General features: G+C 39.0%; 1 protein-coding gene across 1 annotated transcript in view; it reads right to left on the minus strand.

Annotated features, from left to right (window-relative positions):
• LOC115922714 (disks large 1 tumor suppressor protein-like) overlaps positions 1–21,636 on the minus strand; it is a 48,025-nt gene that overhangs the window by 16,541 nt on the left and 9,848 nt on the right. The window contains exon 2 of the mRNA XM_030982150.1: positions 20,446–20,577. Coding sequence (XP_030838010.1) covers positions 20,446–20,577 — 132 coding nt within the window. The remainder of the gene's footprint in view (positions 1–20,445; positions 20,578–21,636) is intronic.

A 21,636-nucleotide genomic window follows, 5' to 3' on the forward strand; every position in this document is an offset into this window, starting at 1 on the left:
GGTGGAGAGTGGCAAATGTAGATCAATGTCTTGCCAAAGGACATTAGTGTCACGATGATGGGCATTAGCAGGAGAATTTGTTAAAAATTCAAGTGCAATTCATGATTCTTGATCTAATGTAAGGCAAATAGTGATGTGTAACTCCCCTCTCTTTTACATCACAAGATTTTAATTTTTTTACTTTTCATATTTTTTTGTGTGTATAGGACCCTCCTCCCTCTTTTTTCTGTTTTGACCCCACGTAGTTCTTTTTTCTCCTTGTTAAATTTTTTGTGGAATTGGACCCCTCCCCTTTTTCATCATTGCTTTTTGTGTACAGGACCCACCCCCTTCGGTCTGATAACCTTTTTTTTCATTTCGCTTGTTAACTTTTTTTAGAGCCACTAGATCGATCACTCCTCCCCCTCCCCCATCCTCTCCAGCCCTTTAAAAAAAATCCTTCCCCGCCTCTGCATCTCGCTTCCACCTTCAGGCGAGGTCTCATACCAGGATGTCATTCAAATCCTCTAATGCAAAGTAATTGGCGAACAAACACCAAAGCGAGAGCCTATAATGCAATTAGCAGCTACTACATGTATTATTACAGACATTAAGGCGTTACCTCTGTTACATCTTCAAATGAAATTGATTATGGAGCAATTCTTTGTCGTAAACAATAATTACTGATAATATACAACTCACTCCAACATGTAGATCCAAATCAAATGATTGGTCAAATGGGGTCATGTGTGATTCATTTACTGAGATTATAATCAAAAAAATTTTCATCAAAAACATGCAATAGTTTTCATAACCACGATCCAATGATTTTTAAGTACGCAATGCGCAGCAGTACAGCTGTAGAGGTTAATGCGCATGTACACTGTGTGTGGGTGAACACACAACCTTGAAAGGAATTGATAATGCTTTGAAATTACTTTGTATCTTATTCCTCCATTATGCAAAGACCCACTGAAAAGAATTAGTTCATGAATTGAAATTAACCTTTTCTAAATCATGTAAACAAAATACAAACCGGGCTTAACCATTTCTATTTGTAAACAAAAAATTCTGCTATGCCAAAACTACAAGCTCCTTAATTGAATACCAAATGCATAATTTTGTCATCATCCCCTTATCTAATGGTGCCAGAACCTCGCATCATTACACTTCCGAACCAGGCTGGCAGGTTATTTTCGGCGGAAAAACATTTCAACCGTAGCCGACTGATCATGACTCACTGCGTTGTGTATTAGGCTTGCTTCGGATGTGGAGATAGAGAGCCAAAATACCCCCCTTTCAATATTGTAATATCCGTTGCTGATCTAATAAAAGGGGGCGTCGACTCATTCCTCTCCAACTTCTTGTTTTGTTTTTGATGTCTTAAGGCCTTCATGTCTTCATCAGCTCAAGATTGCCAAATAACCTGCTATTTGTAACTATCCCCATTGCAAATTATCCAGCTAATCATCCCAAGATATCTTGAGCTAGTTTGCAAAATATCCCGCTATTTGCCCAGTGCGTCTTCACCAGCCCGAAATATCTCGAGCTAATTTCCCGAGGTCGAGTTTTGAGTTTCAAGGTCGAGTCTCGAGCTGATGAAGACGCGATTTGTAACTTCGGGCTTATTTCCCAAATAAAAAATAGCGGGCTATTGGCAATCTGGAGCTGATGAAGACATACCTTTGGGACAGTTAACCTTTGGGGGAATGAAGCAAAGTTTTATTGAGGGACTGACTGATAGCAGTCATCTTTAATGAAAACAATAACAAGATGGCGTAGACATGCAAGAGAGGTTCGGAGAATGGTTGCATAACAGGAAATAATGCTCCAGAGTTGTTATGGATGATGAAGGGATGACAAAACATAAAATGCAAACTGTTGATTGAAAGATTCCTCTTTTAAGCATAAAAAGCATACATGTAAAATATAAAGACCAGTTATGGTCATGCGATTGCATTGTGAAAGAAACGTGGAATCGATCAGAAAAGGTTGGTCATCTAGCATATAAGTATTGGTGTGTACTGCAAGGTACATATCGGAAAGGGACTACAGTTAACTCTGCATAGTTTAAATCAATTTTCGTAACCTAAATATGCAAACCACGCAGGCCTGAAAATGTGTTATTAACACTTCCAAAGTTACTTATTCATGGCTCTAAATAGAGCAATCCATCGTTATATATGTTTTTTTTATACAGAAAATAAAACCAAACCAAAAACCGGACTGGCTCTACTTGTGAGTAGTCTACACATAAGTCCCTTTTACATGTACATGAATGGTATGTTACTAATAATTGAGAGTGTATTTGAACTTGTAATATCTCTTTTCAGAAGTATTACTTGAAAGTCAAATTTTGAATAAGGTATTACCACATGGAATTGCTAAGATACAAAATGAAATATTTGTGGGTGATTTATACTCTTTAAATGTTACATGTATGTCAATGTATTTATTATATTTAAAAAAAAAAATCTCTTTTAAGGTCCCATGCTGGCCTGTATACCATCCTCAGCTCAGCCAATCTATAACAGACTGGAGTAGCTCGTCTAGTTTACAATCTAATTACCGAATTCTCTTTTGGACTCTACAATAGGGATTCAATCTGATCAATAACACCCTTTTCTACCATACCCAATGAATGGTATTAACACTAACACTAGAGCTAACCATCTAGTCCCATCAACAAATCAATAATTAGTCTTTTACAGTCTAAGTACAGATATCTGTCTGCAATGTGAAACCTGCTTTACTTGGGGTACGTTTATGCTCAGCTTTTTCTGGCCAGAATGAGGCATATGTTACGCGTTTAGTTCAAAACACAGTTGTGTCCTTTCTCATTTTTGTAGAATCACTGAAAAACGGCGATCATAATCGCTGATCGTAAACTCACAAAAAGGTGCGTTTACGATCGGTGATTTTGCAAAATCAGCGATTCTGGGGAAGCATAAACGCACAATCATTTGTAAACGCGTCTAAATGGGGTCAACGTAGCATGCGCAGTGCAGGTGTGCGAATCAAGCTGCAGACTCAGCACTGCACTTCTCTGGCTCCTCCAGGCATGATTCTGGCTCTGAGCCAGAATCATGCCTGGATCTGGAGGAGCCAGAGAAGTGAGCATAAACAGTACACCGTGGAACTACGATTATGATGAGCGTTTACGATGTGCGTTTCCAATCGCTCATTCTGCCTTCAAAATTGAGCTTAAGGCCCGGTCACACAGAGGGGACGCATGGGGGACGCACGGCCGGCGCATGGAAAATTTGCAATTTTGGCCAGTGCGTTGTCGTGCGCCCAACTTTTGTCGAAGCTATACAGCTAGCTGACACCAAATGCATAGCGCGCTGGACGCATACAGGGCGTATACAGGGCGCACACAGGGCGCACACAGGGCGCACACAGAGCGCACATGAAAACAACTTCCACGAATGCACAGCGTGTTGCTAGCGCGCTGGACGAATGGTCCACGCATGCACCGCGTTCTACGACGCACGGCCAGCGCATTGGAAATCGGAAAAGAACGTGTGCCTAACTTTTGTCATAATTTTGGAAAAGCTAGCGAGCTGACACAAAATGCACGGCGTGTAGCTAGCGCGCTGTGCGTATACAGGGCGTGTGCTCCGCGTTTGTCTGGCGCTGGTCTAGCGCGCTCCACGCATGTCTGGCGCTGGTCTAGCGCGCTCCGGCGCATGTCTGGCATGCCTTTGGCGTGTATATTCATGCGTCGAGCTCGGCGCACGTTTTTGAGCATGCTCAAAAAATCCCGACGCACACAGCGAATGACGACGCATGCATAGCGCTGGTCCAGCGTTGGTCCAGCGCGCTCGACGAACGAGTAACGAATGATGACGCACGCCTAGCGAACGACAACGCACTGGCCCAAATTGCAAATTTCCAATGCGCTGGCCGTGCGTTCCCCATGCGTCCTCCCTGTGTGACCGGGCCTTTAAACGCACCCCAAGTCAAAGATCAGACATAATACAATGTAGAGTGTATGTGTTGGAATGTTGTATTTATTTCTGTAACATGGCCCATAAATCTGTTGCATTTATCACGATAGGACATTCATAATGCACTTTAAATTTCCATAATACAGGCAAAGCCAGGGACGACAACACTGTATTACTCAGAGTCAGAGCTCGAGTTGCTATGGGCAACGTCCAGGCCTGGCTTGGGCTCAAGTCATTACCCTCTGGAGCGGTCATGAACTCTGACCTCTAGGTGTCAACTGATTAACCTCCAATCATCTAGAGCTAGAAATAGGACACCCTCCTCGGTAAACTTGACCCCATACCTCCAAAACAAAGGGGTGAAGGGCACATAATAGGCGCGCATGGGGTGCACATGGGGCGCACGTCCGTACCCCATGCCGAGCCAAATCTGCAGATTTAATTTAAATCTACAGGTGAACTATACCATACATACAGTACATGAACATCCATAGACCTACAGTGTAGGCCTACATCATAATATTTGGTAAATCTAATGGCAAAATAGAGGGGTAGAAAAGGGAAAACTTGGAACAGTTTTCAGGAAGCAAATTTTGGTTTGTGGTCGTGATGTCACCGCAGCTTCACGATACATAATAGACAGAAACTTGCGGCTTCACGATACATAATAGACAGAAACTTTGCGTCTTCGTGATGACAGCTCCGTAGCTCATCATATCGTAGTAGTACTTGAGGGGTAGACGTGACTCAGTCGCCACAGGGGATCTCCATCGGAAATGCTCTCATACAGTGCTTGAAAACCAACAAACCTTCAGCTCTACAGGCAATTCCTTCATCCTGGGTTACAGGCACTTGATAGAATATCGAGCTCCCCCCCCCCTCAACAGTGCCTGGGCCCTTACCCCAGTCTTGTAAACTGTTGTGATTAATCTCAACTTATTTGCAATTGTTATCAATCGCAACTACGTACAGTAAGGGTGTGTTCAAGCGATTTTTTAAAACTAGAATCACAAACATGAATCACAAATCAAAACGCTGTTAAAAAACATGGTTACTGATTCTTGCTCATTGCAAGCCCAGCCACTGCTCATCACACTGTGCAGTTTAACCCAGGAAGTATAGGTCAACTTCGCTGCATGTTTTCTGTCTGTGTTTATAGTCGTCTGTCGGTCAAACCGGAAGCAGGCCACGATAATTACGTCATAGAATCATGAGTGAGATCTCTGTTCGTTCAAGGGAATTTCAGCGACCGTGATTCTGCAGAATCACGATACGAACTCACCTTTTTCAGCGTTTCATGTTTGTGTATTTAAACACGTTTATTTTTACGACCAACGAAAAATCGCTTGAACGCAACCGTGTTATAAAAAGTGTCAATTGAACGCACTCTAAGAGATATAAGGAGACTGCAAACTTGCGATTGATTGAGATCAAACGCAAGTCTTAATGAGACAGGGCCCTAGCTCGACCAAGTACTGTATAAAATCCAGACACTTTTGCGAACCGTACACAACAGCAACAAACTGCACAAATTTGGTGTTCTGTCAGTCATGATTCTAACAATTTGCAGCATGAAACTGCCACACAGTTTCATGCACCAAGAAGTTTTTCTTTGGCAGTACATCTTGACTTGAGGATGGTAAGTTGCCCAATGAACGAACAATATGCATGTATTGTGTTGTAAATGTGGCCATCAGAATTGTAAGTTGGAGAGAATGACAACGCTTCTTGCAGACGGGGATCGTGCCTTGCTTTAACATCCTGCCGAGATTACTGACATATCTACTTCCTCCTCGCATCCTTGCAGCAACTTCCTGTCTACTGCAGTACAAGTGAGCTAGCTGTTTGGGCACTTATACCAAGATGGAGGAGGGGTGTGGAGGGGGAGAGGGGGGTGGGGGTGGAGGAGGAGAGGGGAGGGGGGCTTATTTTGAGTTCATCTCTTAGGCCTTGTTTAGATATGTTGCAGCGAAACTTTTTTACAATGACATAATACATTTTTATCTCATAAAACAGAGCTCAGTGAATATGCGCTTGCTAGTTGCCTTTTATTTAAATGTCTTTAATAAAAAATTACCCAAGATGAAAACTTTCAGTTTAGCCAAGGTGGTGTATGCTTAAATTGTTATTAAAACTGATAAATTTTGGAACAAAAACCATGTACAACAAGCTTGAACATATATGCTCCTCATTCCTACATGTACATGCTTGAACATATGCTCCTCATTCCTACATGTACAATGTAAAGCGAATGTACATCTGTACATGTGATACATTTATTCATACATTTATTCGTCACTACCTGCAGAAAAAATATTGAAAAGCAGATATTTAAAAAACAGTATATCTCTCAGATAAATTATTTCTCTTTCTGTTACCATGGGAATGGGAAGGTTATAGGTATCCTTGGGTCTGGAAATATAAATCACACACTTTGGGCAGAAATTGGCTAAACTTCATTTTCAATTATACAACAATTTGCACAAACTCACGTCCACTAAAAAAGAATATATTTCATTCCTTTGGGACATGCTCTTTTGGGCAGCCCTGGATGGCCCATCCATAACTAAAAATATTCTTGAATTTATTTCAATTTCATATTAATCTGCATCAACTGTTCATCTTCTACTTGATTCTATTTTTGGCAAACTAATCACTCTTGTTTGTTTTTAGATATTCGTTATCAATTTTACATGATTCTGCACAAAGTTGCTTTTGAGAGAAAGGAAAGGTTGAGTTCTGAAAAAGGTATAAAATGATTTGTGAGATTTTTCATTCTTTTTATGTGAATGTGGAGGAATAAAGGTAAAAACATATCCCCTTAAAATGATGGCTATATGACATGCAATAGCTACTTGTGTTTGTTGTGTACCACAATTTCATGCCACATGTTTTGGTAGTCCCGCATACATAGTTCTGTGTATGATGCAGGTGAATTTTTAGCAAAACTGGGCCAATTTCTTATGATGATTCCACAACCTCGGAAATACAAAAATTATGTCCTACATGATCAATCTTTTCCAAATGCTTTAAGACAGATTCTTTCACATTAAAATTGCAGTCAACTTTGTGCTTAGATTCGATATGGACAGTTCTTACATGAAGCAAAGTAAACTTGCGTTGTAGAAATAAGAGAAATCCAGCAACTGAGAGTGGACTGATTTATGACCATCTGAGGGTAATAAGACAAGGAGGAAATATTGACACCTATAGAGTGCCAAAGACAGCCACTATCCATTTGTCATGTCATTTCATACGCAATAGCAAGGGAAATCACTTTGTAATGCAGACTTGTATACATGTAAATGTTCATATGTATGCCTAGATTTTGTTGATGTGGGCACAGCTACAATGTAGTACTTGTATTTGTAGTACAAAGGTGGGAAAGGGGCTCTGGTGGCCCATGCAGACTGTATGCTAAATTGGGGGTGGGGAGGGGGGTGGGGAGGGGGGGGGGTGGTTAGTGGGGGGGGGGGGGGGGGAGTTGTTGAATTTTGTATGCAAGATGACACCATGAAAACCCTTTTTTGGGGGGGGGGGAGAGGGGAAAAATATTGGGATTTGTCAAAGAAATAGGGCTTCTCCGCCTCTCTATCTCTCCTTCCTTCCACCCTCTCTCTCTCTCTCTCACCCTCTCACTCTCTGCCTCCGTCCATCCCTCTGTCTCCCCTCCCCCTTCCCCTTCTCTCTACCCTCTCTCCCTCCCCCTCTCTACCCTCTTCCTCCACCTCTCTCTCTCTCTTCTCTCTCCTCCCCTCCCCTCCCCTCCCCTCCCCATGATCCTTTCTCTCTCCCCTCCTTCTTTTCCCCCTTCCTCCCCCTTCCTCTTTCTCCCCCTCTCTCCATTTACATTCTCTATCGACACCTCCTTACCCCATAAAACTAACAGGATGACAGAACTGTTTCAATATCAGGGAGAGGACCCTCTAACATTACACCTACTGCTGATGGACCAATAACTCTATTACTTGGATTACACATCCTTTCAAAACATTGTATGCAATTTGACTGATCGAACAGGTTACTCTACCCAGCAGGTGTAACTATAGATCTTCTGTATATATACCAGGTTCATCTAAAACAAATATATTGGATCACAGCATTTGAGGTATGTAATCACAGTGAGCTGTGTGCATCGGAATTAAAAACAAATAACAAATGTGTTCAATTCATTTCAGTCCAGTTTGCATACTACATACCTGCATTTGTTCAAGTGGATACTCGTAATTCAAATATGCTCTGTGTTAATAACATTTATCGACATTACTTCATAAAAAGGTTGTTGAAAGGTACCCTATGTATGAAAGAGAAGGTTGAGTTCTGGGAAGAGGTGAAAAATAATTTGTGAGCGTTATCATTCAAGTGTGGAAGAACATCAGATAAGACATGTTACCTGAAAAGCATGGCTCTTCAAATGCCTTCATATTCTAAATATGTCATGTAACATTGTAAAATCCAGGGTAGGATTTTTACGCCACGTGTTCGTGTAGTCCCATATACATCTTTCTGTGTACAGTGCTCGTAACTTTACGAAGACTGGGCCAAATTTCTCATTATTTTGATGATTCCAGAACCTTGCAGTACACACCAATTCTTACATGCTACATGATCAACCGTTTCTGATCCTTTCCACACCTTTTCTTTCACAATGCAATCACATTACCAGTACTAAAGTTTATCTTTAACATGTTAACATTTATCGACATTACTTCATAAAAAGGTTGTTGAAAGGTACCCCATGTATTAAGCTAGTGAGCTATGGCAGACAAACATACATGTACAGTGCTAAATCAAAGACGAGTAAAACAAATTGTAGGCTTAATGTCTGTTGAGAGCTAGAAGAACATTCACATGTATATAGTGTAGAGCTACATGTAACACCCATCTGACTCTCAGTAGTAACAGTAAGGAAGAAATATGATCCTGGGGGGTGTTTCATAAAGAGTTTGTAAAGTTACTCATGACTTTACGAACGACTTGTATTATGAAGTGCCAGATAGGATGCCCAAAGTTTTTTCTGATATTTCCAATAACCTCGATTAAATTATGGCAAAAAATATACTTTGCATTAAAAATGGTTGTTATAATAAGAATGTTAATCTACATCTGCACAGTTCAACTTAATAAATAATAATCAATAATGATTGAGCATCCCATTTGGCTTTTCATATATACAAGTCGTTCGTAAAGTCATGCGTAACTTTAGGAACAGCTTTATGAAACACCCCCCTGGTATTACTTTCACCTCTGTTTGTTATAACGCCTCGAATGAGAAGCTACAATTAAATCTAAGCCTTCCACTTTTTTAAACAGGTCGAATATCATGAACGATCAAAACAAAATTGATAAATGTCGATATCTACATCTCAGTTATTTCATCCTTCTAGTTTTCAGTTTATAAGATACAAAGAAACTTAACAGTAATTAACAATTAACAAGCCTACCCTACACAATCATTGCTTGGGCTTGGAAATACTTCGGGTCTAACAACATTCTTTCTTGGATGACCTCTGGGGGCGGAGCCTGCAATTCAACACTGAACTTGACCTCCGATTTCAACTTTCCACTCACAAGCATTCGGTGAAAACAATATGCGGTCTAATTGGCTGCAATCGGGCCTGTTCGTCTATGCCTAATGGATGTTTGTAGCATGTAATGTAGTGCACTGCCTGTGGGCCCACGAGTCAGAATTCTATGTACACATGGTACACAGAAGATGTATTTTTTTAATGTACATGTACCCATGTATTGAAGCATGCTGTACACTTATAATGTAGAATATGGAGATATGCAATTTGTTATAATCTTCTATCAGCCTTTTCACACACAGCTAAATTCTATAAACATGATTAGTTTAAAGGGTTTTAAACTAATCAGCTGTACATACGACATCATTCACAAACAGAAATATCTGTGCGATCGTTAATTGTTTCATGATTAACTACTGCTCTTAAAATGCGCAGTAGTGCCATTGCACATTGAAGGTCAGGTCATATCAAACAAAGCACACGTTCTATCCAGTTTAAACCGTTCACACACAAAATGTCAAGCTCTCTAGATACAAACTTTGTATCTGCAGCCTGCTTTGAGAGGTGTATGAATCGCGACTTCGTATCTATCCGAACATCGTATAAACGATGTTCACACAGGGAAAATTTTCTTTAAAGGTGTACAAAACTGTTGAGTTAAAGATGAAGTTGAGTTCTGGTCATGCGATTGCATTGTGAAAGAAACGGTGTGGAACCGACCAGAAAAGGTTGATCATCTAGCATATAAGAATTTGTGTGTATTGCAAGGTTCTGGAATCATCAAAATGATAAGAAATTTGGCAAGTCTTGGTAAAGTTACAAACACTTGCACAGAAAGATGTATATGGGACTACACGAACACGTGGCGTAAAAAGCCGGCCCCCGATTTTTACGATATAACATGCATATTTAGAATATGAAGGCATTTGAAGAGCCATGCTTTTCAGGGAACATGTCTTAACTGATGTTCTCCCACACTTGCATAATAAGAATGAGTAATGCTCACAAATTATTTTTCACCTCTTCCCAGAACTCAACCTTCTCTTTAAACATGTTTATACAAATCATCTCTAGATATGATGAATTTTAGCTGTGTGTGAAAAGGCTGTATGACATGTATGTTGTTATACAGAACAGTGATCAGGGCCAGAAGGGCGTCATTACAACTACTGTAGGTAACACCACTCTAGTTATTCTGGCCCTTGATTGTAATCATAAGTCTGTCTTGTATTCTAGAATCATTTCTACACAATGTACAGTTGAATTAAACAGCAGACACTGCTTTTCTTTCCTTATTCATTTTGCAAGAACTGATGAAACACTTATCCTTTACACAAAAGAATTGGCATCTTTACCATCTTAATCACAGTATATTCTAAACTCTAAGATCAATGTAAATGTACTTTGCTATTCGTTCCTTTTTGATTTTGTCTTGTATCTATTTTCGAGGGGGTGTCCTAAGATCTACGTCTTTGATAAGATGCGAAAAATGATGACCTTTCTCAACCTGCTCTCCAGGAAGTTATTCATGAGGAAACATCAGTGAGGCATACATGATGTATGCTTATAAAGGTGCATTCTCATTAGCCCAAGCAAGCGCACGGTTGAGAGTTCAGCTACATTGTACAGGTTCACACGAGACTGGCATCTTTCAACTGTAAGTTTGCGAAACGTCATAGTGATAAACAGCGATCCACTAGCAACAACGAGGGTTCACTTGGGAAAGAAACAATAGGCCTGTCCTCATCAGCTCGAGTTTGCCAAATAACCTGCTATTTTCAGACTCTGGATATTATCCTGAATCTCGAAATTGCATTTTCACCAGACCGATATGCTCATCACATCTAGCTTGGACGGGCGTATAGATTAGACTGTATTTCCCCAAAAGCGGGATATTTTGGAAACAAGACCAAAATTTCTCTTGATATTTTCTCGACCAAATATCCCGCTAATTGCAACTACGGGCTGATGAGGATGCAAACTAGCTGGATAATTTGGGATAGTTTTACTAGCGGGTTATTTGGCAAACTCAAGCTGATGAAGACAGGCCTAATGAGTACTGAGATGTCTAAACTACAAGTTGGGGAAGGCATTCATTTGAACTACACGGTGGTGTGTCAACACAGCACATGACTTTGAATTAGGCTAGGAGGCTTGCTTGAAAACTCAGGCTAATGAGAACAGACCTTCTGAGTGAACTCCTGTGCTTTCTACATCGATGATCATGGCAGCCATCTTGATTTCTAAGCATGACTTCACAAATCGCATCTTGTCTAACTCCCAAAAATCAAATTCTAGCCTGGAAAGTGATAATGGCAAATGCTTGTAACATTCTACCAATGCTGTACGTTTCATGTACAGTATATGTTCATGTAAAAACCCAAATGTACAACGTACACTGCAGGCCTGATAAAAAGTGTACTAAGATGAATTAATGAATCGAAAAATAAATAGAATAAATTAATTAATTAATAACTAAATAAAAGTAAACAAATAAATAAACAAACAAATAAAATTCTAGCCAGGAAAGTGATCTTGGCATAAATCATTAGATAAGAATAAAGTTCTACAAATGATTGTTGTATTCTTCATGTGTAATTGTACAATGTAAATAAAAACATATACAATGTTGACCTGTACATGTACATGATAAAGAATGTACCGCCAAAAATAGATTCTCAGTTTGTAGTTTAAATTCTCCAAATAACTTGTTGAATATTGCACATACTCATTTATAGCAATGACATGTTAGAAGATATGGAAAATCTAAGTTACATGTACATTGTATCTAACATAATGCTCAGCATTAGACAGGCCCTATGATACAAGTAGTGCCCAACTTGTATCAATTTGCCTTTTTATTTTTGAGATTTACACATATGATATAAACACACCAGTTTAATACCAGAGACTTTATATATGAACAACAGAAACTAAAATGTTCAAAGAGGAAAAACTGACGCATCAATAAAGCAATTTAAAGGCCCATTGTACTATGTACTTGTACTACTTGCTCTCTCTATATAGAAAACAATTCCTAATCGGTGACCATTGGTCCCCCATGATCCTCTTTTTCTTATGTTAATTGAGAGCTGAGTTGATGAGATAGCCACCTGTCAGTGACCTTCCTGGGTGGTCTAATCCCTCCTAGCCAAACTAGTACAGACAGCCTTTAAAAGAAAATCAGAGAGGTGCATCCTCTATTGGGCATGCAAGCAACAGCACACGTGCCGTCTCGCACAGCGAACGCCAGTCAACGATGCTAGCCGAATTAGTAATTCCTTCCTCAACGATATAAATACATGCTGGTGCGGTGAACTGCATGTACCCCTAACACACACGGTTCAACGTGTGATTAAGGGAAGCACAGTAGCGATTCCAACTCCACATTGAATACATGTACGATACTAGCATATACTGCATTTTATATGCGTCTCTGTAAACATCAAATTCACCTCTACAACTTTCAAATCAAATATCTGTTTTCAATTCTCACATTGACAGCCCTTCCAGTCACAGGATATACCCTACAATTTCATCACAAACTTTTGCCAGATTTCTTGGCAGTTTGAATATAAATAATCCCCTAAAAGTTTTTTACACATCTTGTTATCAAGTCTCAAGAGAAATACCTCATATCATTTCTAATGATTTTTTCAATATCAAGGAAATTCTATGGAAATATATGAATGCATACTAATGGAAGGCGAAGGACCATAAATGACTCAAATTATTTCCTTTAACAGAATAAATATGATTTTGGGATGAAAATTTCTGACATTTAAATTATATTTTCACCGATATACCTTATTCAAGCAAAATTAAATCACTTTCATTTTCAGCAAAATTATGAAAAGATATCATAAATAGATATCAAAAATTCAAAAAAATATAAAATATCAAAGAATTTAATTTGTATGTGGTGTTAATTTTAAAGGTTATTTTTATAATAGGTTAGAAAATGTATACTATACAAGCAGATGGAAAACAAATACGTTTTAACTTCTTGCCAAAGCAGCCAAAAATGATTGAAGAATGTAATAACTCATTTGGTATTTGTGAATGTGGAGGCAGGCAACACACAATGGTCTCTAGCTATGCTAGCTGTGATGATTCAGACGCAATCATCATCAGTCATCCTAGTGACCTTGTAGAATGGTTGCCTTGAAGCTCAAAGCTATTGATCAGCATCTATTCTATTCTCTGCTCACCATTGGGTAAGTTTCCACTACTTTCTCCCTTTGAGTTTTCTTTCTTTTCTTTCCTTCTCTCTCTCTCTCTCTCTCTCTATGCCAGTATATTGTGTGTGTGTGTGTGTGTGTGTGTGTGTGTATGTGTGGAAGTGTGTCACCCATACCCCCTCCTACCTCTCTCTCCCTCTCTCTCTCTCTCTCTCTCTCTCTCCATCTATATTTGCCCTTCCCCTTCCCCTCTTCCTATAGATCTATTTATCTATCACTCTCTCTCTCTCTCTCTCTCTGTATATTTTCTCTCCTTCAATACATTGTCCCTTCTCCCTCTGTCTCACCCCTCATCTCCCTCCTCTCTCTCCCCCCATCTCCCCCCCCCCCCATCTCTCTCTCTCTCCCTCTCTCCCCCATCTCTTACTCCCCCTCTCCCTCTCCCCACCCCGCTATCTCTCTCTCTCTCTCTCTCTCTCTCTCTCTCTCTCTCTCTGACCATCATACACCAAGGTAGATACAAAACTAGATACATACAATTACAAACGATGCACAGACTGTACTATACATCTAAAGAAAGCTGCCGAGGATCTTTGCCCAAACCCAGGACTGACAAAGAAAGGAAAAGATTTATTCAGCCTTTGGGCTACTCATTTAGCATGGAAGGAAAAATCGATGCATTCTGCCACCACTACGCCAATCTTGACATACAGACAGTGCTTATGCATTAACACACAGTGTAATATACGTATGTAGAAGAGTGCATGCAGTCTCTATACCTGTTGCTATTTGGCCAATGCATGTCTGTTTGGTGCAAAAAGGGCATTAACTAATATACATGTCTTTTTAGAAAGAATTAATACCCTTTTTGCTCTCAACAGATGACATGCATACCGTGTACTGTACATGTATGTCCCAAGCTACCTAAATGTCCAATTGGATATCAATTAACACCAACCATGCCAATTACATTGAATGTATATTTTGTCCCAAGCAGAAAATAACCTTCATTTGCCAGCTTGAGAATGCCATATCGGTAGTCCCAATTAGTATTAAAGATCCATGGATGTAGGTACAGTGTACATACCATTAAACATACAGTACATACTTCTTTAAAAAAATTGAAATGCAGTTGTCTTCAGCTGCAGTCGAGCTTATGGTTTGCGTTATTCACTTTTTGTCTGTTTAATTGTTTTGTACATGTGTTGATCACGTGGACATAGTTACTGATAACTTGTTTATAAGCTACTGGAAAAATAATTAACCAATCCCCACAATTAAACCAATCTACATGTACAAGTGTATACAGGGCTTTTCTAATATCTCCACTTACACATACTGTATGAGTCTGAACATGTGTGGACTCTATAGCTCTGTTCATAATTCAAAACCTGAAATTACCAACATCGAAATGCATCCTTAATTTTCTTGGTTACCACTTATGTAGCAGCACTTAAAAAATTGCAGTAACACACCAACATATTACAGTATTACTACAGTGTACATTCACACCCTCACCTGCGCTTCTGGAAAGCTGCACATCCAGTTTTCATTGAGCAATAGGTATTTTAGAATACATCCAGCAAAGAACCCTGACTACAGTACATTTGTAATACTAGAAATTCGTGAATCGCATAAGACCAGTGTATGTACAGTGTATGTTTCAAATTTACGAATAATTTGCTTGTTTTTTTAATCTTGACATATTCTCCAGGGGCCCCTACCTGCAAAAGTCACACAATACAGGTGCATCCATACAGTACTTACTGTACATGGAGCCTGGAGGTTCTCAGCCAAATACAGCATTATTCAACATCTAGGGCTTTCTGTTGCATACATAAGCATGATGGCTCAGTGATAGAGCAGTGCTCACATACATTTGTTACTGGAAGGTTCTAGGTTCAAACCAAATCAACATGGTAGAGCCCTTTGGTGGGGCAATTATCGATTCCCTTGGATAGGATCTCAACCATTCATGTAGCCCCCCCCCCCCCCTCCTCCCCCTGCTGAATACCTAGTCTTTACTCGCTTTCTTTACAATCAGGTTTAAGTAAGTCATCAATCTACTGTATCAATTAAAATTGCTGCAAATATTATGCGGACACAGCTAAACTAAAGTTCAAGGTAAAAAAAGCAAAAGCTGTGCATGCTTATTACATGAACTAGCAAAGTACATGTAGTTGTTTTTGCCCCCCTCCCCCACCCACGATGAAAATTACAGGGCATATTTTTTTTAATATGTCACAGAGCTTCATTTATAATGCATTACACAGCTCAACGCCTATAATATGTTAAATGTTTAAGTACTGGGGTAATATCAACTTGCTATTACACATCAACTGCACTCTGTAGTCGGTGAGGCATTATATTACTTCATTAAATTTACATAGCTATCCTCACGAGATGAAAATGATTATTTGATAATCCTTTTAACATCACTAAGGCATTCCATACACAGCGTGACAAGGAATAATGTATTCTACATTCAAAATTTAGACTAAGAGCTGTACATAAAATATGAATACGTAGGCCTAAAGCATAAACATCACCACAGAACATCATCATTGATACCGTAATGTTTTGACAGGTGGCTAAATGGTGATAAAATATAATCGGCATACATCTGAAGTTTCTAATTCATTTACACATTCTTACAAAACATTGTGCATTTTAATGCTCTGAAAGACTGCAACAGGTACATACATGTATACATGTCCTGTCTGTACAAAAACAGAAACATTTGCAATATGAAACTTTTGCAATCATCATTTTCACAGCAAGAAATTTCTTGAATTCCAAGAATTCAGTGTAGTGTTACAGTAGTTGTAATTCAATCTTTTTAAGGCGCATGAAACTTTTGCGATTCTGAACCACTTGAAAAGTTTATGAACATTTAAAGTAAATGCACACATCTTCTTTTTTTTTTTTACTAGTACTTACATGTAGCATGGCGTTCGTATGCAATACTTCATTGTGTACATTACATTTAAAGAGCTGAATATTATTTTCCAATTGTGTACTCTTCTGAGAGCACTTTATGTAAATAGGGAAAAAAAGTACAAAGTCTAGAGAGATGGATCTCCTTCAAAGATTAGATCAGATTCAGAACTTGATATTTCTATCTACGATTGTATCCGCTGAAATAGAACTCGACTGTATCATGTCAATATTTACTTTCATTAACCACATCATCGATGCATTTCAATGTGATGAGTAGCCTCTATTTGACTGGTAAAATACATTCAACATATTTTGTGATTTCTTTGATATGAAAAGCAAAGAATTACATGTACATTACATGTATCTCTCTCTAAAACTATTATTCATTGTACATTTAAATGCATCTTGACAACATACCAGAGAAGTATTAAAAACAAACAAATTACCAAGCAAGGAAACAAACACACAAAACCAAATGCTAGCAGGATCTGCACTTAAAAAGCATTTAGTCAAAAGGAACTCCTCATGAATCTCCTTTGTATGGAGTATTGATTTAGCAGTAAACCACAGCTTTAAAATCTAGTTTCAAACAATAAAGGGCAAAGAAAATAACTGTAACTCATCCTATAATCCCCTTTACATGTGTTGTTCCTTTACAGAGTTATAGAGACTATGCATAAACTTGAATGTAAACATGTCAGCTTGTAAGGGAACAAAGATGAGTTCTGAAAAATCAATATCTAAAGTAGGCTCAATCTCAGTTAATCCTACCTAAAAACTCATCAATAAAACCTATTTATAAACTCTCCTCAATAAGAAAAGACCTTCAGCACTATACAAAACCCAAAACCACAGTCATTTCAAGAGCTATGAGGTACAATACAGGTGAATTGAAGAGCTAAAGATCAAAAGTACAAAAGTATAAAATAAGAGGTGTGAAACGGCTCCTAGCACAAAGTCGATTACATGTTTATTAACTTAAGTCAATTAACTTTATTGTGTGAATACAGTCTGGGGACTAACTTTAAAGACTAAATTGGAGCCAATCACAAAAATCAGAGACCTACACGTACAGTACATGTAGGTGGGATAAAGGTTATTGATGTTGTGAAAGTATGTGTGTGTGTGGGGGGGGGGGGGTAGGGGGAGGGGGTGGGGGGGGGGGGGGTCTGTTTAGCAAATCAAATCTGTTTTTCTATTTCAACAAAATGTTTACTTTGGGAGTTTGTATTTTGTCCATGTAAATTAGCAAATCAAATCTGTTTTTCTATTTGTTTCAACAAAATGTTTACTTTGGGAGTTTGTATTTTGTCCATGTAAATTCAAAAGCATGCTCTTTTTTTCATGAATAACAACAAATAAACATTTGTTTTTTCCATAGATAGTCTAGCTAGCCCTGGTTGTAGGAGATTATAAAATGAAATTGTGGTAAAATAACTTATAAATAAAAATAAAATAAAAATTTGTAATTTAAAATTAGCCCCTGTTTCTACTTGTAAATTTTTTTCTGTCATTGGTTTTAATGTTTAACAACTGACCAGACACCAAATGAACAGCAAAGTTCAGAGCAGCATGTACCTTACATGTGAAAGAAGCCCGCAATAGAAGGACTTTATTTCTTACACTGCACAAGCGGCCCTAGGACCAAAACAAGCTGTAAGAACAAGCGCCAAACTGAATCCTGGAAAATTCCTTTGGAGGGGATAAGTTCTTTATTCTATTGTCACTTCCCGTTGTTGGGGTGTTGACACACGCAGCTTATACCATTCTCCGACTGCAACAAACCCCGAACAGAAGAATGGTAACACCTCTCGGCCTTTTGTTAGGAAACATGTCATCACTTTCAAAGGCAAACAGACCTGTGGCACAAGTGAGATCGAGGATGAAATACCAGTCTCAATCACGCCAAAACATGTGTGTTTTGGATTGGGGCATCTTCTCCACATGTATGGATTCAGGAGGGGAAAAAACAGGTACATGTATGTGCAAGTCAAATAAAAATATTAAAAAAATTGAAAAGTTAAAAAAAAGGAGTGATTTTAAATCATTCAACGCAATGGACAAGTATTAAAAGGCTGAAAAGCAGCCCCCTCCACCCCCCCCCCCCAAAAAAAAAAAAAAATTGCAATGTACATGTAGGCAGCACCTACAGTATATATGAAATAGGAATTTTCACCAAATAGTTATGAAATAATGTAAACATGTTCACAAAATTGAAAAATAGAAATATGTACCCAAGAACATGAATGTATATGTACAAGAACATCATACAATGATCTTAGAAGCAAGATACACTGAAATGTGAAATTGAACGTTTCACCCTTTCATGAAACAAGCTGGAAATGCAAGCACTTTCAATCTACCTGCAGCTCAATATTTCAAAGAAAAATGCCTAAATAACAATTTCAAAAAAGAAGGAGCAGTAACAATATATTACACTACAGCACAACGGTAGAACAGGGGAAGGGATGGGGACAAAACACAAACAAACCCCCCAAATTCACTCGTTAATATCTGAAACCCTTAATTATATATTATTTCTGTTCCTGTCCCCTCTAAACATGAGTGAAATCAGCAAAATAAATACAAGAGAGCAGTAAACAATATAGGCCTGGTAAGCTTTACAAAGGAGCTTTACAAAGGAGCTTTAAAAAAAGAAAGAAAAAGAGCTCCGGTATTTAAAACACACAAACAATAAATAAATATCAAGGATTGTAAGAAAAATAAAAACTCCCGTACTGAATCTCAAAAAGAGCACTCCCATGTGCGGGAAAAACTACATTTCACTGACTGAAATCAAATTGAGGAATTCGTCTGAAAGGCCCTTCACCTCCGGCTCTGCTAGCTGCAAATACATTTTTAATTGGGCTTTAGAATTGCATTGCAAATACTTGATGAATGAAAGGTGAAATTAGACTTGATAGCCAGTCAAATTTGGTTACGGATGAAGGCGATGAGACGGGTGACTCTAAAGAAATGTGAATGGTTCGTAAAAGAGACACGTCTGGGAGATTGCGGTAGTCAGTCTTTCAGGATTCTGATGTTTTACGATAACAATTTTTCTCTCTTCCAAATAAAATTACCATGGATAGGGCAATATTGTATCGTTATTAAGTAAAGCAATCCTCAATGATAACTAATGAGCATATTAAGAGCATGAATCCGATGACAGGGGTAATAATATACATGTATATCTGTAAAGCGCATTGAGAGGGCCTGGGGTCCTGAAATGCGCTATATTAGGACGAACTATTATTATTATTAAAGGCGTAGTGTGAGTCAATGCATTGACAGGGAATTGGAACGTTTTTTTAATCTTGAGGGGGGGGGGGGGGGGAGCTGTTTTACAGAAATTATGAGCCAAAGATTGTGGGAGGTGCATGGTCCAGGCATCTTCAATTCTTTTCCTTTTCCCATTCTACTTTTTATTGCTCAATTTTCCTTTCTGTTATTTTTTACCCCATTTCTTAACCGCCCGAACCCCCCCCCCCAACCCGGTGCCCCCATTGCCCTAAAGCTACACCACTGCGTCTGGCTCTAAAAACAGGCATCATTTTGATTTTCAAAGTTTTCTGCACCACTTGGTCTAATTAGGGAGATGGGTGGGGTCCAGCAAAGTGTACTACATGTATAGAGTACATGCTCTAACAGTGGCACAATATTGACCAAAAAAGAACTTCATGGATGAAAATGCAATCTTACAAGTTACATTGTAAATCCTAACATTCCAATTTTTCCTTTAAATCGTACATTCACAAACACTTATCACTCAAACAGGAGATCAAAAATATGTAAATGTCAATCACTGCTTGACTGTACAATGACTGCTCTGAGCTATGGAGGGGTGCATGGGAAGTTGGAACTCACCAAGTAGAGCTTGAAAGAGGCGGCTTTTGAAGATGCGGATGACACGTTCGATGGCGTTGCGGAGAGGACGGTCCCCCGTAGCAGTCAGCTTGGAGTGGTACTCCTCCAGGAGCTCCAAAGCCCTGGAGGCTTCTGAAGGGTTGGGAGAAAGCAGGAGAGAGAGGGAGAGAGAGAGGGAAGGAGAGAGAGAGAGAGAGAGGGAAGGAGAGAGAGAGAGAGAGATGAGGAGGGGGGAGGATAAAAGAAGAAGAAAAAATCAGTGTGATTAAAAATGTCCATAAGATTGGGGAAAAAAGTACATGTACAACTATAAAATGGGTCAAGAGATGTAAACAATCTGCCCTAGAAATGGAGTGCTTTCACAAAATACAGCCCATGCAAAAAACTCTTGACTTGGATTCTCAACACAGTTTAATCAATAGAAAGAAAAAAAAGATTAAAAGTCAAATATCAATGAATAAATACATTGTGAATCCTAAGACCATGAAAAGTCTTAAAACAGCTCCACACTGACCCTTTATCAGAAGGGGCAGAACCGGCAGATACAGAGTACAGTGTAGATATATTTATGGTCTGTCTGCATGAAGGGAAGGGGACCCCTATTCAAATTTCAAAATTTGGGGTCCATATTCAACAGACCCCAGTAATTTTGAGGCACGGTGAAAGAAGAATGCCTAACAAAATCAAAATAAAAGACATCTAACACAATCAATGAGGCCCACAATCAATTCCAACCCCAAAGATGACTTGACAATCATTTTTTGATACACACGTACATGTATAGACCCCAGCCCAAATCCAGCTATGCAAATATGCATTTCACACCTATGTATCTTACAACTAACTGATAATTTAGAACACTTAGACTTTGTGGTGACGAGGGGCCTTTTTCCATTGTTACAAGTTGCTACTTTTTTTTTAGTTACTATCAATTTCTGAGCATAAAAAGGTAGAGGCGTTATGGTCTAGTGGATAAGTCACCCGACTGCAGATCACGAGGTACGGGTTCAAGTCCCGCCGCGACACTATTGTCCTTTGGCAAGACGATAATCTACATTTGCCACTCTCCACCCAGGTGTAAATGGGTACCTGATATGCTTGAGCGCTAGTTACTTTGGCACCTCGGCTATGACCAGGGTAATATGTGTAAAGCCTGACGGATACCAGCACTATATAAATATCCATATTATT

Source organism: Strongylocentrotus purpuratus, unplaced genomic scaffold, assembly GCF_000002235.5.
Source record: "Strongylocentrotus purpuratus isolate Spur 01 unplaced genomic scaffold, Spur_5.0 spur5_scaffold_12, whole genome shotgun sequence".
Lineage (NCBI taxonomy): Eukaryota > Metazoa > Echinodermata > Echinoidea > Camarodonta > Strongylocentrotidae > Strongylocentrotus > Strongylocentrotus purpuratus.